The 18,632-nt window shown below is 41.0% G+C and overlaps 1 protein-coding gene across 1 annotated transcript; it reads left to right on the top strand.

The window, feature by feature from the left end:
• Window positions 1-431: 431 nt before the first annotated feature.
• On the top strand, window positions 432-18,263 carry LOC113129704 (ryanodine receptor 3-like). The gene is made up of 16 exons (XM_026305764.1): window positions 432-575; window positions 1,205-1,291; window positions 1,520-1,746; window positions 2,083-2,890; window positions 7,744-7,811; window positions 11,284-11,500; window positions 11,586-11,690; window positions 13,758-13,861; window positions 15,227-15,310; window positions 15,656-15,815; window positions 16,438-16,585; window positions 16,894-17,096; window positions 17,297-17,471; window positions 17,743-17,951; window positions 18,040-18,189; window positions 18,240-18,263. The coding sequence occupies exons 1-16, from the start codon at window positions 432-434 to the stop codon at window positions 18,261-18,263; spliced, it is 2,913 nt and encodes a 970-aa protein (XP_026161549.1).
• Window positions 18,264-18,632: the final 369 nt, after the last annotated feature.

Here is an 18,632-nt window from a genome sequence, read left to right as displayed (position 1 = left end):
TCCACTGAGATCTGTGAGGCACAGTGATGAAAGTAGACGAGTGGACTACAGCTGCATCACTATGGTATTGGATCATCTTTTTTATTTTTTTTTTATTTGTGTTCCCATTCAACATCTACAGTATTGATTTACTCTCCTTACAGTACTATCACTCAGTGAGGGTCTTCGCTGGTCAAGACCCTGCCAGCGTGTGGGTTGGGTGGGTTACGCCTGACTACCACTATTACAGCAACAACTTCAACCTCAGCAAAAACCGCACAGTGACTGTAACCCTGGGAGACGAGCGAGGACGGGTCCATGAGAGGTAAGATTTGCAAGAAAGCATTTTCTATATTTGGCTACTCACGTATTTTAGCAATACAAATGTATGTCATGACAAGATGAATGACTGATATTTGCACTCTGATAGTGTGAAGAGGAGTAACTGCTACATGGTATGGGGTGGTGATGTAACCAGCACTGCTCACACCTCCACTCGCAGCAATGTGGACTTGGAGATTGGCTGTCTAATAGATCTGGCCACCGGCCTGGTGTCCTTCACCGTGAATGGCAAAGAGATATCCACACATTACCAGGTACCCAATATGAATGAACTGTGGAAGCTAAAGGAATAATTCAGGCAAAATCTGGCTGTATATTTCAATTGAGATCTCCAACAACTGTATTTTAGAATTTTTTTTATATTTTTTAAGATCTTGGGTGTTTGGAAACTTTATAAAGACTTACAGAAAAGTCACATGTGCAGGGGCCTTGCCATTCAGTTCCTTCAACCAAAAGGTCATTTATTTATCCATGGCGGTCATACCACAGGCACTACCTGTGCATTTGTCCAACCCCCCCTGCTGTTAGTCCATCTGCAATTTATTCTGTTGACCTTAAGAGTGACTCGTCTTCTGTCTTTGCATATTTTCACAAAGCAGTGACATCTGTATGTTGAATTTCAGACTTTACAATTTGCCAGTTCAGATTTATTCTGAGTGCTAAATCTTAAAGAACCTTTCGAAGGGTATAATCTTCTTAGTTCCCCCTCAATGAGTCACCCCGCCAGCCAACAGTCTTGAATAATCACACAACAGACACACACACTCATGCACACAGTAAGTAGTGGACTTTCATGACGCATCGTTAAGCCGCTTTTGCGCCTTCACAGGCTTTGATGTGTGCTTCCTGTTTGGACCTGGTATTAACTTCTTTTCTGTTCCAGGTGGAACCAAACACTAAACTATTTCCTGCGGTGTTTGTGCGGCCTACTAGCCCAAACCTCTTCCAGTTTGAGCTGGCTAAAATAAAGGTAGAAAACAGCTGTTTTGCATGTGTGATGCAGTAGCTACATGTGTAGCTGTGTTCATGAGGGTTAATGTTTTAGCATGCTGATGTCTAATTGGTGCTTGCATCAGTTGTTCAGAGTCGAAAAAGAGCAGCTCATGCAAGCAAGAAATGTAGCAAGTACCTACTTGTTGGCCATCAACAATTAGTAATATTTCTTTAAATGCACCCTCTGTGTGTTTGTCATCTTCAGAATGCCATGCCCCTCTCATCAGCCATTTTTAAGAGTGAACACAAGAACCCAGTGCCCCAGTGTCCACCCCGACTAGATGTCCAGACCATCAATGCAGTGCTTTGGAGCCGCATGCCCAACACCTTCCTCAAGGTGGAAACAGCCAGGGTCAATGAGAGGGATGGCTGGGTGGTACAGTGTGTGGAGCCACTGCAGATGTTGGCTGTACACATACCTGAAGAGAACAGGTAGTGTACATATACACACACACATAACACATACAAACAATGTAAGGAATAAGAATAAATAAACTTTAGGACAAAAATTACAGATTTAATTGATTAAACAATAATATAAAAAATATTAGAGATGTAATATCATTATTATGGGCCAAAACATCAGGATGGTGACACCTACAGTGTTTCCAATGTAAGCTACATTGTCACCCACAATATTAAACACACAACTGTCATCAAAAGAATTAACAACACTTTTTATTTTTTATGGTAAATAGTTTCTGTCATGACTCAGACATAATCAGAAAATCTAAATTGGTTTTGAAACACTGTCTCTTGCTTCCAAAGGTGTATCGATGTCATGGAGCTGTCTGAGCAGGAAGACATGAGGAGGTTTCACTACCACACCCTGAAGCTCTACTGTGCCCTGTGTGCTCTGGGTAACACCCGTGTTGCCCATGCCCTCTGCAGCCACCTGGACCAATCCCAGCTCTTATATACCATCGACAATCAGTACCTGTCTGGCATGTTACGTGAGGGCTTCTACAATGTCCTGATCAGCATACACCTGGAGACAGCCAAAGAGGCACGACTCATGATGAAAGATGAGTTCATCATCCCTGTGACAGCTGAGACACGATCCATCCGTCTCTTCTCTGATGTGTCCAAAAAGCACCGCCCACCAGGGGTAGGCCTCAGTACTTCACTCAAACCACGTCTCAACTTTGCTCCGCCATGTTTCATCAGCACCAAACGGGAGCAGCATCTGTATAGTCCCCAAATCCCACTGGATGCTTTAAAGGAGACGGCAATTTCCATGTTGGCAGAGGCTGTTCAAGGTGGAGGGCCCCATATTCGAGATCCCGTGGGAGGAGGTGTGGAGTACCAGTTTGTGCCAATCCTAAAACTCATTAGCACTTTGCTGACTATGGGTGTATTAGGTAGTGAGGATGTCCATAAGATCTTACTGCTCATTGACCCAAATGTGTTTAGAGATGCACGTGAAGAAGGAGCCTCAGGGGCATTAGACAAAGAAGGACTTACAGGGGTGGAAGAGAAGGCAGTGGAGGCTGGAGAAGAGGAAGCAGCCAAAGAGGCTACACAGCCAATGAAAGGCCTTCTGGAGAAGAGACTGCCTGAGCCTGTGAAACAACAGGTAACAATGATCATAATAATGAGCAGAGACATCAACTTTAGTGTGGTAAACTTTTTGTATAAAAAATAAAACAACATCTTTATCTGCAAGTCCCAATTCACTGCTAAAGACTATCACAACTGTGCTCTCATCACTGAACTGTAATAGACCAATTCATAAGTTTAGTCAAACATGAAATAGCTCTGTCTACTGAAGAAATAATCTTTTAGTGAGAGTAAAAGTGTCTCATAAGGCTGTTTGTATGTATTCCTAAAATGTGTCTGCAAGCTACAGCATCAAGACAGTTTGTTTTACATAATGAAATGGGGGCTCGTTGGTTAGCTCTTTCCAAAGGTCGTCAGCCCCCACCAGCTAATTCTATCAATCTATGGCGCGCAGCCCATTTAACAAGGCATGTGGTGGTATCAATTTTCTTCTCAGCTAACTCCTGCAACACTAACAAATTATTGTAGTGCCATGTTACAAGCAGTTTAACAGCACCATTGCTTACCTGCCAATGCATATGATCACTAATTACGCCATTATTATACATTCTTGTCTATGAAAACGACTGTCTTTAGTTTTTTGTGCCTTAAGCTAAACACCACTGCCTAAATGCCAACAGGACCTGTTTTGCCCTTAACGCACAGAGTGATAACACAAACAACAATACAGACACAGCTCTTATGTCTATAATACAATATACATGAAACTCAATCCTCTCTTTTGTTCCACCTTTTTAGAAGCCTTCATTTTGGACTATTGCCTACAAGAGAATTTTTAATTTCGCATGAAGGTGTGTGATCTGACTCTTCACCTCTTATTGTCAGGAGTGTGTGTTATTTTCCTTAAGCTGATGAAATAAGATGCAATGATGTTGAACTCAACATCTAGCCAAGGTGCACAGTATGAGATATAATAGAGTGGGCTATGTTTCCTCGTATTTAGCTATTCTGTGCTGTGTAGTCTTTCATCATTTTTAATTACAGCACGCCAATCACAGTACTTGTGCTACAGCAAGAAGAAAAAGAGGAAATAAAAAACAAGTTTCTTGTCTGTCATTTAGCCTAGTTTGCAACATACAACTTTTCTAGTTGGTTGTTCCATAAAATATAAATTATGTACAGAGGGAAGACCTGCCACAGTGGAGTCCTTGTTTTACTATTCACAAAGCGCTTGGCTGGTGTTAACTGGACCACCACACACAGCTGCATATTAGTGCACAGCCCCGCCATGTTTTTCTTGGTTAAACCATTCCACCCATGCTTTGCTTGCCTCCTTTGAGCCAGCATTGACACAACTAACGGCAATTATTTGGCATAAAGTGCCAGCACAGGGACGGCCATGACCCTTCACTTGGTGTTACAGTCGTGCACTTCTATTCCCCCCAATGAAAAACTGCTCCCTTGTCCTTTTTTATACAAATGTTCACATTTGACTGTCTCTGCCATGCAACCATTAGCACCCCGTACTTAGAAAAACATTCCCGTTCCCTTGTTAGTTCACAGTGACATTGACTTACAAGGGTGGTATTCATACTGCATTATATTCAGAAACTTCCCACATGTTTGTACATATATGTATATGGAGCTACTGAAGAGCCAATTACATGACACAGGAAGGTTCAAATATTATTTCTCTGACTGTTTTTCCTTAAGATAAGAGGAAGACAATACGCCAACATCCATGCTTGTGGATTTCCAAGCTGCCAGAAACTGAAAAGACTACCAATCTGCCAGATCGTCAACAGAAACTCTCTAAAGTATTGAGCTATTACGGATATGCATTTTCTCCCATGAGCCCCATTCTTTGCGTTCTAGAAGCGAGAGAAGGCATGCCTGAAGGAGAGTCGAATACAGCAATAGAGATTATTAACCATTGGAGAACAAATGGAGAGAACCGAATAGGGGCTCCAGGATAGATCAAGGATATTTTTATGTAAATGTAGATTGTCTACACGTTGATGGTTTGTGTCCTGACTCTGACCCAATTAGCTCTATAAAGAAGTACCGTACACTTGCAGTAGGTCAACAGACTGATTTGGTATGGTGGTATGGTTGGTGTTTGAAATGCACATAAACAACGTAGTTAGCCGTGGGGCACGCCGAATTATATCAGACACGCATGACCACCAACTGACTCTAAATAAGCTGCAGAACTTAAAAGGGTTGGTTGGAATATTTACATCGCAGATTGAGAGCCAGTGTTGCCAATTGAGTGTGGTGAAGATGTGTTTGGTTAATACAAGTAAAGAATAAATTAGCTATTATCTTTTCAATGTGCCAGTACCCTTTATTTTTGTTAAATGTGTTGTTGCTGAGCAAAGATAACTATAAATATCATATATTCATATTTTATTGCCACTGTGTCATATGTATAATTGTCATACTAGGACTTAGTATTTCTAAGCAGTGCGCACTACTACACTATAATTTCACCCCCTAAGGTTCATTGTGATGTGATGTGCCCAAACTCATTTCCCCCCTCCTCTTGTCGTGTATCGCTTGATCTCCACTCATACATTTTATAAAGATTTCCCATGGAAACCCACTTTAGTTAGACCAAATAACAGCTCATAAAATAGTATACTTTTGTTTTTAAAATAACAACTCATGTTTGGGTGGGGTTCAGTGTAGATATCTCAGGTAAAGTTTAGGAAATTTCCATTTTGTCACTTTAACAAAAAGTCTAGGATCTTTTGCAACCATCACGTTCTTAACCAACATTTTTGGTCTGCTCATAAAAGTCCTCATTGAGACCTATTACACGATGCTTTTACATGAATGCTCTTTAAATCGATAGGAGCATGTTACGGTTTGCTTGGATTAATCTTGAAACCTGCAGTAGCAGACACACTGCCGGTGCGCTGATGGGTTTCTAAATGACATTAAGCTTTATGTTACTGTCACCTTGTCCTCTTCCACGGTTGTGAATAAAATTTGTTGAATCACTCATCACGTTGTTTAGGCACTCCTCTGGATATTCTTTGCCTTTTCACTCTTGATAGACTGACGACATGCACAGTTTAACCCACTGACTGCTCTATTTGAAACTCCCATTTATATTCCTGTTGTTTGAACTCTACACCTGCTTGTCAAATTAAAGAGTGGTAATGTCACAGGTTTTGATTAATCTTACTTGTTTCACATTGTGATGTTTCCTCCACCAGGACCCTGCTGGCCTTGGGCTGTAGTGTAGTTCAGGTGAAATCCAAATTGCTGAGGACTCCCTTCAAAAAGATAAAACCTCCCTAAGACAAGTAGTGTGCCTTCCTATATGTGCATGTAAATGCATGGCTGTTATGTAAACATAGCCCTCAATTTAACAGTCTTGTACAAGAAAAGCCTGTCCATGATTGAGATTATAATATTGTTTTTTATACTAAGACCGGTATAGTAGTTGAGAAAGATTTAGATTTGAACAAACCTGTTTCAGACCTACACTATACACATACAATAGTACCTCCAGTCTATGACTCATGGAAAAAATGTCAGCTACTCCATGACAAAAAGTTCTTTTACTGTTAAACACTGTATGTACAGCCCAAAAAATTTTTTTTAGTAAACCTAGTCCTGGTATATTTACACTTTATTGTATCCGTAACTAAGGGACGATGTGTTTTCTTTTAGCTACATGAGTCCAATGGTATAAGCCGTCCCCTCTGGACTTGTCAGATATAAAGTTGACTCCAGGCAGTGAACTCCTTGTGGACAAAACTGGCAGAAAATGCACACACATGTATGGCCAAGATCCGTATAATCAAACCGGGTTGGACCCTATGGCATACACGCAGGTAGCGTTTTTGTTTTTTTTGTTTTTTTAAGGTCAGGAAAGTAGTTCCTGATTACCATGGTTGTGTTCTCCCATGCTTTTCACTTATTAGAGCTTAACCTAAGAGAAGTTTTGATCCATATTGCAAACAGCCACTCAACAGACCTCATGTTTGTCATATTTTCTACACAGTTTATTGATCAAGGGTTAAGTTGACACATATGAGCCCCGTCACTGAGCCACTTCTCAGAAAAACACAAAAGCTGTTCACTTAAAACCTGTCGTGCAGGCAGACCATGATCTTCATAAGCAAAGTGACATTTCAAATTAACGCCTCAACAAATCTGCTTAACGTATATTATATATGGATACTGCCATGGCCTGCACCTCAGTCCCAGTGGGGCAGAGTTACTGTGATTGGGAAATGACACAGGAACGACAGAGTAAAGTGATGAGCAGAAGTAGCCCAATGCAATTAATCGCCAATTAACTTCTCAATTATGGGATTGACTGGAAAGCAACCTAGCAGTAGTTGTCTGACTAAGTGGCTCCCTGGCCAGCCTGTAATATGATGAACTAAGCAGGATATTGGAGATGGTTGACTAAATAAAATTTCCTCTCGATACCTCCTCTTCCTGACAGGACTAAAGAGTAAGCGGAACCCTCGCTGGGTTCCGTCATGTTTGCGTGATGAACGCACTAAGAAGTCAAACAGGGACAGCCGCGGAGAGGTCTATCCGCACTTGAATTGGTATGGTTACAATACTGAGGCCCTCAGACCAGGGACGGCGGTGAGTTTGACTCACTGATGCCTGTTAGAATGCACCAGTTACATTTAAATAGACATATACAATGATAAAATGTTTTAAAGGAATCCGGACAAACATTTATTCCAGACAAGGGTGACTTACTTGTTGTCGTCCAGGATTAAAGGGATTCGCCTCCTTCTATCTTTCAGTCTACAGTGAAAAGGACAAAGAGTGTGAAATTATTGCTCTTCACTCAGTTTTTTGCATCAATTATGTTTCACTATTCTTTTTTTTGTGGATGGGATTCTGGTTGCAGCCAATCTCAGTCTGACACCTGTCCCTTCCACGCTCTAGGACATTGTGATGAAGCGGCTCAGCATCGACAAGATCCGCATTCTCAGAGTAGAGCGAGGACGTATGCGGTGAAGACCGGCCAATGGTACTTTTTGAGGTTTGACGGCCGTGACAGGCAGTGATATGATAGTGGGCTGCGGCCAGACCGATCTGAGTAAGCCAGATTGGTGGAGCTTTGGCCCAGATGAGCTGGCCATTGTGTTTGACTGGATACAGGGTACAGCTTTTGTCAACCTAAAACCCTTAATTCATTTTAACCTATTCTTTCATATAGCGTATGCTGCAGACCACTATCGTTTTTGAGTTGAAACATTCAATCCTTACAGTCAAATGAGATAATATTAAGTTGTCCATTTGTGTTAGGTTTTACTTCTATTTTCCATTTTCGTTATTCTTTATTGTTTCTGTGGACTTTTATGCATATGGGCCACTGTCATGTTGAACATGGGCGCACGTTTTTCGGGGCGCTGCTGCATGCTGGGATGTAGTGGGCTGTCTGATCATATGTGAGGCAAGGTCCATGATCTTCACCCTTAATGGAGAGATCCTCATCACCACCAAGGGCCTCTGAGCTCTGCTTCACTGATTGAAACTGCAGGATGGTGGAGAAACAAAACCAGCTCATCTAGTCATAAAGTCAGGGAGGGTTCAGACTGAAACTGTGTGAACACGAAAAAAAATGATGGTGTGGCTGTACGTCTGTAATCTTCCTCTGACCTTAAAATAAATCCTCACATGCACGAGCATAGAGTCCACGTTGCACGCCTAAATAATTTTCCCTCCCCTACTGGGTCATTGTTAGTACTTTATTGTTTCTGCCATCCACTTCTGCCCCTTTCCCTTTTCCCTCCCTTCCCTCTTCTGGCTGCCATTTCAGGGTTTCTTCCAGTGTGTAGTCTTGGCCCTGACTAAGGTGGTCGTTGAATCTGGGCAAAAGACGCTAGCACCTTCAAGACTACACCATGTGTGGTCTTCGGAAGGGTTTGACCCTTTGCTCGTCAAACATGAAACAACCGAGAGGTCACCATGTGGCTTCAGCAAAGCGTCTGCCTACTTTTGTTCAATGTGCCGAGAGAACCACAACACATCGCACGCTAGAGAACAAAAAGAAGGAAAATATCTTCACTTAAAACTCCCAAAACTGATTGCAGTTGTTAGTTGCCAGAAAGTTTTCTCCCTTCTTTTGCAGGTAACAAGGCATCGATGGCACCATTGTAGCCCCCCTTGTCTCAACGTGACCCACAAAACATTTGGCAACCAGAACATAATGCTGACATGGGTTTGTCGCCTCCGTATGCTGTATAGTTTCCATCCCCACTTCAAGGTCCGCTTTCCTGTTGAGACATGAACGGATCGTGCACGAGTTGAAAGATACCCCTCAAGTCAAAACCCACAGGTATTCCCTTCTCAAAATCATGAAGCGAGAGACTGGAACAGTTCTTGCATGTGCAGTGTTATACCTGTCCTGTGGTTTGGATATCCCACTGAGATCTGGTGAGCACAGTGAGAAAAGTAGACGACGTGGGACTACAGCTGCATCACTATGTATTGGCATCATCTTTTTTATTTTTTTTTATTTGTGTTCCCAGTCAAATCTACAGTATTGATTTACTCTCCTACAGTTACTATCACCTCCGTGAGGGTTTCGCTGGTCACAAGACCCTGCCAGCGTGTGGGCTTGGGTGGGTTACGCCGACTACCACTATTACAGCAACAACTTCAACCTCAAGCAAAAACCGCACAGTGACTGTTAACCCTGGGAGACGAGAGCGAGGACGGGGTCCATGAGAGGTAAGATTGCGAAAGAAGCCTTTTTCTAATTTTGGCTACTCACGTAGTTTAGCAATACCAATGTATGTCATGACAAGATGAATGACGATATTTGCACTCTGATAGTCGTGAAGAGAGTAAACTGCTACCAGGCTGGGGTATATTGGGTGGTGATTGTAACCAGCACTGCTCACACCTCCACTCGCAAGCAATGTGGACTGGGAGATTGGCGTGTCTAATAGTCGGCCACCGGCCCTGGGTCCTTAACTGTTTTTTTTTTTCGTGAATGGCCACAGAGATCCACACATGTACCAGGGTGTTACCCAATACATGAATGCCTGTGGGAAGTATAAGGAATAATTCAGGCAAATCTTGGCTGTGTATATTTCAATTGAGATCTCCAACAACTTGTCTGTTGCTATGGTGACCACAGATAATGATTGACAATACATTTAAATGGAATTTCAGGCTCCAGCAGTTTTTCCATGATTTCATGATTGACTCTGACTTTGTAAAGCAAAGCAGCATTTTGCATTAAGAGCTTTCACTTGACACCAAGAGAGCAGTGTGATTTTTTTCTAGTTAGGTAAACTAAAAATGAATTCATTCCTCACTGGCTGATAAAAATGATTCTAAAGTAATACTATACTTGAAAAGTTATGTGCGCCAGATTACACTGTATTACTTATAGAAGACATTTTAAGCATAATAATTATTAGCGTAATAATTATTGTTTAAATGTTATTTGTTTTATCAACAATAGTATCCACAGGTGGGATGTAATGCTCAAGTGTCATTCTGCTCTTTGTTTCAGCAGTTTTCCTTCCACTGATTTCTACCCCATACTACATGAAAACGTTGTACTGACAAAAGTAGAGTGGAAGAACATTTACACATGTACAGCTTCAGTTATACAGATACACCATGACAGATACTATAAATGAATATCTGGTGGAAGACAAAAAAACATAGCAAACTTAGAAGTACCCCCTTTTTGTAAGTCCGTGCAAAGTATAATAAACTTGAAATTTAGATCTTGACAAATACTAAAATATTTTAAACGCAGATATTGGAAAAGTTTCATTCTATGTCACACCCGTTCTTGAGTTTACACAGAATATGCTTATTCACATAATTGAGCACTGCCCTATCTATTTTTATATTTACTTTATCAACACAAATGATCTTCATGTCCTTTTTCCATCTGCCAATATTTTAAACGTCCTTTGGTATTGGGGATTTTCACAGTTAACATTCAGAAAGTGCCATACTGTAACCTCTTGTGAGTGTGTGCAACACATCTCCATCCTTGTGTTTTGAATCTGACCTAGTGAACAGGCTGAACTTCTCTGTGGTGGCAAACGTGCCAGGAAATGACAGCCCGATCTTCATTTCTCAATAAGTCAGGGCTGCAGTTAGAATGGGCCTGCTTGCGTCATAGCTACTATTTCAGTAACTATTTTAGACGGCCTCAGGAGAGCCTCTCAACAGTGATGGCCTGAGACGCTTATTCAGTCTCAGAGGTAAACTTGTCCCTGTTAGAGCAGACACTGCAACTGATTGAAGTGGATTAATGGCAGGAAAAGAAGTTACGTTTAGATGCATGTTTAGAGTGCTTCTTTCATTAATACCTGCCTAATTATCAACTCTGATTAAATATATAAATTATATTTACACATACTGTCCCCTCCATTAATTAACTTCTTCTCCTGTATTTTTACTGTGTGGGCTAATATAATAAACCAACAGATAGTCTGCCTTTTTCACTAGGGTGCGTTTCCTGCTGGGTGGTCGACATGGTGACTTTAAGTTTCTGCCTCCATCAAGTTATGCTCCGTGTTATGAGGCTTTGCTGCCAAAAGAGAAGATGAAAGTGGAACCAGTGAAAGAGTACAAGAGAGATGTGGATGGAGTCAGAGATCTGCTGGGCACCACTCAATTCATGTCACAGGCCTCCTTCATCCCCACGCCTGTGGAAACCAGCCAGGTACAGCATGTGAATAGAGGTAGTGTAGAGTGGTGACCATATATAAGGCAAACTTGTTGATAATGTGCCATAATAATGTCATCAGATTGTCATGCCACCTCATCTGGAGAAGGTTCGAGACAAGCTGGCGGAGAACATTCATGAGCTGTGGGGCATGAATAAGATTGAGTTGGGATGGTCCTACGGCAAGGTGAGAAAAATGCATTTTGTTCCTTTACCTATATAACACGAGATCATCTCTCTGGATAAACATATAAAAGCCTAATCCATACATTTTGCCATATTGGTGGTGAAATAAATATCACAATTACACATTTTCTAAACAAGTGTGAATTAAAGAGCAGCTTGAAATGCATTGATATTAGAAGTTTTAGAAGTTAACCATCACAAAACCCTCTACGTCATCTTGCTTTCTCTTTTATAATTTGCGGTTCACACCAAAAAGAGGGTAAGTGGAAAGAACACTCTCATTTTCAATGTTGAAAACTTTTAAAGCCACCCATTTATGATTCATTCCAGTTTGTTTGTAGGTAGCAGAATCATTGTGTCTGTGTTTTAGTATATGTCATGGATTGTAAGATATTGTTTCACCCAAGGGCAGAACAGGATGTTACGGCAGTTTCGGCACAGAAACTGCCTGTCTGCATTTAGTTTTTCTTCTTATAAAAGAAAATTCAGTGGGGTGTTTAATGCTTTGAAGACATAATCCATCATCCCAGTGTAAACCCTAGGATCACCCCATCATCACATTTCTCACTGCGCAGGAACCTACTAGCACTCCCGACCTGACTGACAGGATATTTTTAAATATTAACAGGAAAAAAACAATTAAAATGTTTTCTGAAGCTGTTAGGAAACACTTATTGGCTTTTTTGCTAAAGGTTAGTTGAGAAGATTAATACCACTGTCATATCTGTTTGCTAACTGAAGCTAAAGCTACAAGACAGTTTGTTTTACATAAATGAAATAGGGGGCTAGTTGGCTTAGCTCTTTCCAAAGGTCGTCAGCCCACCAGCTAATCTAATCATCTATTGGCTGCAGCTCCATTTAACAGGCATGTGAGTGGTATCAATTTTCTCAGCTAACTCCTGCAACATAACAAATTATTGTAGTGCCCAGTACAAGCAGTTTAAAGCACATGCTTACCTGCAATGCATATGATCACATAAATTAGCCATTATTAACATTCTTGTCTATGAAAGACTGTCTTAGTTTATTGTGCCTTAGCTAAACACCAATGCTAAATGCCAAAGTGACCTGTTTTGCCCTTAAAGAAACAGATGATAACACAAACAACAATACAGAACACAGCTCTTATGTCTATAATACAAATATACATGAAACAATCCTCCCTCTTTTGTTCCACCTTTATAGAAGCCTTCATTTTGACTATTGCCTAAAGAGAATTTTTAATTTAGCATGAAGTGTGTGATCTGAACTTTCAATCTTATTGTCAGGAGGTGTTATTTTTCCTTAAGCTGATGAATAAGATGCAATGTGTCTGAACTCAACATCTAGCCAAGGTGCACAGTATGAGATATAATAGAGTGGCTATGTTTCCAGTATAGCCTATTCTGTGCTGTGTAGTCTTTCATCATTTTTAATTACAGCAGCAATCACAGTACTTGTGCTACAGCAGAAGAAAAGAGGAAATAAACAAGTTATTGTCTGTCATTTAGCCCTAGTTGCACATAAACCTTTTTCATTAGTTGTTTGTTCCATAAATATAATTATGTAAGAGGAAGACCTGCCACAGTGGAGTCCTTGTACTATTCACAAAAGAGCTGGCTGGTGTTCACTGGACCCACACACACAGCTGCATATCTGTGCACAGCCCTGCATGTTTTCTTGGTAAACATCCACCACTGCTTTGCTGCCTCCTCTGAGCAGCATTGACAAAAGGATTATTTGGCATAAAGTGCAGCACAGGGAGGCATTACACCTCTCACTTGGTGTTACAGTCGTGCACCTTTCTATCTCCCCCAAGAAAACATGCTCCCTTGTTCCTTTTTCATAACATGTTCACTATTTGACTGTCTTGCCACTGCAACCAGTAGCACCCCGTACTTAGAAAACATTCCCGTTCCCTTGTTAGTTCACAGTGACATTGACTTACAAGGGTGTGTATTCATATGCATATATTTAGATAACTTTCCCACATGTTGTACATATATGTATATGGAGCTACTGAAGAGCCATAATTACATGACACAGGAAGGTTCAAATATTATTTCTCTGACTGTTTTTTTCCTTACAGATAAGAGAAGACAATAAGCGCCAACATCCATGCCTTGTGGATTTCTCAAAGCTGCCAGAAACTGAAAAGAACTACAATCTGCAGATGTCAACAGAAACTCTAAAGTATGTTGAGCATTAGGGATTGATTTTCTCCATAGCCCATACTTTGGTTCTAGAAGAGAAGAAGCATGCGAAGGAGTCAAATACAGCAATAGAGATTATTAACCATGGAGAACAAATGGAGAAAAGAATTAGAGGGCTCACATGGATAGATACAAGATATTTTTATGTAAATGTAGATTGTCTACAGTTGATGTTTGTTGTCCTGACTCTGACCCAATTAGCTCTCCATAAAGAAGTACCAACTGCAGCTAGGTCAACAGACTGATGTACTGGTGGAGGTGGTGTTTGAAATGCCACATAAACAACAGTAGTAGCAGTGGCAGCCGATATACAGCAACAGCATGACCACAGCACTGCTCTAAATAGCTGCAGAACTTAAAAGGGTGCGTTGGATATATACATCGCAGTGAGAGCAGTGTGCCAATTGAGTGTGGTGGCAGATGCTGTTTGGTTAATACAATAGTAATAGAATAAATTAGCTTATATATTTTCAATGTGGCAGTACACTTTATTGTTGTTAAATGTTGTTTGTTGCTGAGCAAATGATAACTAGAAATATCATTATTATTCATATTTATACTTGCACATGTGTATATGTATAATTGTCTACTAGACTAGTATTATTAAGCAGTGAGCACTAACTATAATTTACCCCCCTTAAGGTCATTGTGATGTGATGTGCAAACTCATTTCCCCCCCATCTCTGTCTGTGTATCGCTTGATCTCCACTCATACATTTTATAAAGATTCCATGGAAACCCAACTTTAGGTTTAGACCAAATAACACTGATAATAATAATAGTAATACATTTTGTTTAAAATAACAACTCATGTTTGGGGTCAGGTAGATATCTCAGGTAAAGTTTAGGAAATTTCCATTTTTGTCATTTAACAAAAAAGTCTAGGATCCTTTTGCACTCATCACTGTTCTACACAACATTTTGTTCTGCTCATAAAAGTCCCAGTGAGACCTATTACAAGTGCTTTACATGAATGCTCTTTAAATGATAGGAGAATGTTAAGGTTTGCTGTGATTAATCTTGAACTAGCAGTAGCAGACACATCTGGGTGACGCTGATGGGTTTCTAAATGACATTAAGCTTATGTTACTGTCACCTTGTCCTCTTACACGGTGTGAATAAAATTTGTTAGAATCACTTCAGTGTAGTGCACTCCTCTGGATATTCTTTGCCTTTTCACTCTTGATAGATGACGACATGCACAGTTTAACCCATGACTGCTCTATTTGAACTCCCAACTCATTATTCGCTGTTGTTTGAATCTACACATGCTGTCAAATTAAAGGTAATGTCACATGGTTGATTAAATAGTACTTGTTCACATTATGTGATTGTTCCTCCACAGGACCCTGCTGGCATTGGGCTGTCGTGTAGTTCAGGTGAATCCAAATGCTGAGGACTCCCTCAAAAAGATAAAACTCCCTAAGAAGTAAGTGTGCCTTCCTATATGTGCTATGTAAATGCATGGCTGTTATGTAAACATAGCTCATTTAACAGTCTTTGTAAGAAAGCTGTCCATGATTAGAGATTATAATTGTACTAAGAGGTAGTAGTTGAGAAAGATTTAGATTTGAACCAAACCTGTTCAGACATACAGTACAATACAATAGACCTCAGTCTATGATCATCAGAAAATGTCAGACTACATGACAAAAAAGTTCTATTTACTGTTAACACTGTATGTACAGCCATAAAAATTTTTTACGTAAACTAGTCCTGGTATATTTACACTTTATTGTATCCGTAACTAAGGGACGATGTGTTTTTCTTTTAGCTACATGATGTCCAATGGTTATAAGCCGTCCCCTCTGGACTTGTCAGATATAAAGTTGACTCCAGGTCAGGAACTCCTTGTGGACAAACTGGCAGAAAATGCACACAATGTATGGGCCAAGGACCGTATCAAACAGGGTTGGACCTATGGCATACAGCAGGTACAGTTGTTTTGTTTTTTTTGTTTTTTTTAAAGGTCAGGAAAGTTCATGATTACATTGGTTGTGTCTTCCCATGCTTTTCACTTAATTTAGAGCTTAACTAAAGAGAAGGTTTGATCCATATTGCAAAAGGCCACCTCAACAGACCTCATGTTTGTCTATCTTTTCTACACAGTTTATTGATCAAGGGTTAAAGTTGACAATATGAGCCCAGTTCACTGAGCAGCACTTCAGAAAAACACCAAAAGATGTTCACTTAAAACCTGTCGTGCAGGCAGACCATGATCTTAATAAGCAAAGTGAGATTTCAAATTAAGCCTCACAAATCTGCTTAAGTAGTATTAATATGATACTGCCATGGCTGCACCTCAGTCCCCAGTGAGAGTACTGTGATGGGAAATGACACAGGAAAGACAGAGTAAAGTGATGAGCAGAAGTAGCCCAATGGCAATAAATGGCCAATTAACTTCTCAATTACTGGGATTGACTGGGAAAGCAAACATAGCAGTAGTATGACTAAGCTGGCTCCCTTGAGCCAGCCTGTAATTGATGAAATAAGCAGGGATACTTGGAGATGGGTTGACTAAATAAAATTTCCTCTGACTACCTCCTCTTCCTGCAGGATCTAAAGAGTAAGCGGAACCCTCGCCTGGTTCCGTATGTTCTGCTGGATGAACGCACTAAGAAGTCAAACAGGGACAGCCTGCGGGAGGCTATCCGCACTCTGATTGGATATGGTTACAATATCGAGCCCTCAGACCAGGAAGGCGGTGAGTTTGACTCACTGATGCCTGTTAGAATGCACAGTTAATATTAATAATGACATAATAACAATGATAAAATGTTTTACAAGGAATCGGGAAAAACATTTAGTCCAGACAAGTGTGACTTAATTTTGTAGTCCAGATAAAGGATTCTGCCTCCTTCTATCTTTCAGTCTACAGTGAAAAGGACAAGAGTGTGAAATTATTGCCTTCACTCAGTTTTTTGCAATTATGGTTTCACTATTCTTTTTTTTGTTGGAGGGGATTCTGGTGCAGCAATCTACAGTCTGACACCTGTCCCTTCCACGCTCTAGGACATGTGATTGAGCGGCTCAGCATCGACAAGATCCGATTCTTCAGAGTAGAGAGGACGTATGCGGTGAAGACCGGCAAATGGTACTTTGAGTTTGAGGCAGTGACAGGAGGTGATATGAGAGTGGGCTGGGCCAGACCTGGATGTAAGCCAGATGTGGAGCTTGGCACAGATGAGCTGGCATTTGTGTTTGATGGATACAGGGTAAGCTGTCAACCAAAACCTAATTCATTTCTAAATATTCTTTCATATAGCAGTATGCTGCAGACCACTATCGTTTGAAGTTGAACATTCAATCCTACAGTCACAACTGAGATAAATATTAAGTTGTCCATTTGTGTAGTTTATATTCTATTTTCCATTTCTTTATGCTTTATGTATTCTGTGGACTTTTATGCATATAGGGCCACTGTCTGAACATGGGCAGCCGTTTGTTCGGGCGCTGCTGGCATGCTGGGGATGTAGTGGGCTGTATGATCAATATGGAGGACAAGTCCATGATCTTCACCCTTAATGGAGAGATCCTCATCACCACCAAGGGCTCTGAGCTCTGCTTCACTGATTTTGAAACTGAGGATGGTGAGAAACAAAACCAGCTCTATAAGTCAGTAAAGTCAGGGAGGGTCAGACTGAAACTGTGAACACGAAAAAACATAGAGGTGTTGGCTGTACGTTCTGGACATCTTCCTCTGACCTTAAAATAAATCCTTCACATGCAGAGCATAGAGCACGTGCAATGCTAAATTAATTTTCCCTCCCCTACTGGGGCATGTGTTAGTCTTTATTGTTTCTGCCATCCACTTCTGCCCTCTTCCTTTTCCCTCCCTTCCCTCTTCTGGCTGCATTTCAGGGTTTATTCCAGTGTGTAGTCTTGGCCTGACTCAGGTAGGTCGTATGAATCTGGGCAAAGACGCTAGCACCTTCAAGTACTACACCATGTGTGGTCTTCAGGAAGGGTTTGAACCCTTTGCTGTCAACATGAACAGAGAGGTCACCATGTGGTTCAGCAAGCGTCTGCCTACTTTTGTCAATGTGCCGAAGAACCACAACCACATCGCAGTAAGAACAAAAGAAGGAAAAATATCTTCACTTAAAACTCACAAACTTGATTGAGCTGTTAGTGCAAAGATTTTCTCCCTCTTTGCAGGTAACAAGGATCGATGGCACCATTGATAGCCCCCCTTGTCTCAAAGTGACCCACAAAACATTTGGCACCCAGAACAGTAATGCTGACATGGTGTTTTGTCGCCTCAGTATGCCTGTAGAGTTCCACTCCCACTTCAAGTCCAGTCCTGTTGTAGACATGAACGGAGTGCACGAGGAAGATACCCTCAAAGTCAAACACAGGTATTCACCTTCTCAAAATCATGAAGCGAGACTGGAACAGTTCTTGCCATGTGCATTGTGTTATACCTGTCCTGTGGTTTTTGGCAGATATCCACTGAGATCTGTGAGGCACAGTGATGAAAGTAGACGAGTGGACTACAGCTGCATCACTATGGTATTGGATCATCTTTTTTTATTTTTTTTTTATTTGTGTTCCCATTCAACATCTACAGTATTGATTTACTCTCCTTACAGTACTATCACTCAGTGAGGGTCTTCGCTGGTCAAGACCCTGCCAGCGTGTGGGTTGGGTGGGTTACGCCTGACTACCACTATTACAGCAACAACTTCAACCTCAGCAAAAACCGCACAGTGACTGTAACCCTGGGAGACGAGCGAGGACGGGTCCATGAG

The sequence above is a fragment of the Mastacembelus armatus genome, chromosome 22 (assembly GCF_900324485.2).
Source record: "Mastacembelus armatus chromosome 22, fMasArm1.2, whole genome shotgun sequence".
Lineage (NCBI taxonomy): Eukaryota > Metazoa > Chordata > Actinopteri > Synbranchiformes > Mastacembelidae > Mastacembelus > Mastacembelus armatus.
Note: the sequence above shows the minus strand (reverse complement) of the source record. Positions and strands in the feature narration are given on the sequence as shown.

Bases quoted from the DNA above. Each gene is read 5' to 3' on its own strand.
- LOC113129704 (XM_026305764.1), top strand. From the start codon at position 432: ATGGTATGGGGTGGTGATGTAACCAGCACTGCTCACACCTCCACTCGC. The intron at 1,292-1,519 runs GTAGAAAACAGC...TGTCATCTTCAG, and splicing joins TTGAGCTGGCTAAAATAAAG to AATGCCATGCCCCTCTCATC. The intron at 11,691-13,757 runs GTGAGAAAAATG...TTTTCCTTACAG, and splicing joins TGGGATGGTCCTACGGCAAG to ATAAGAGAAGACAATAAGCG.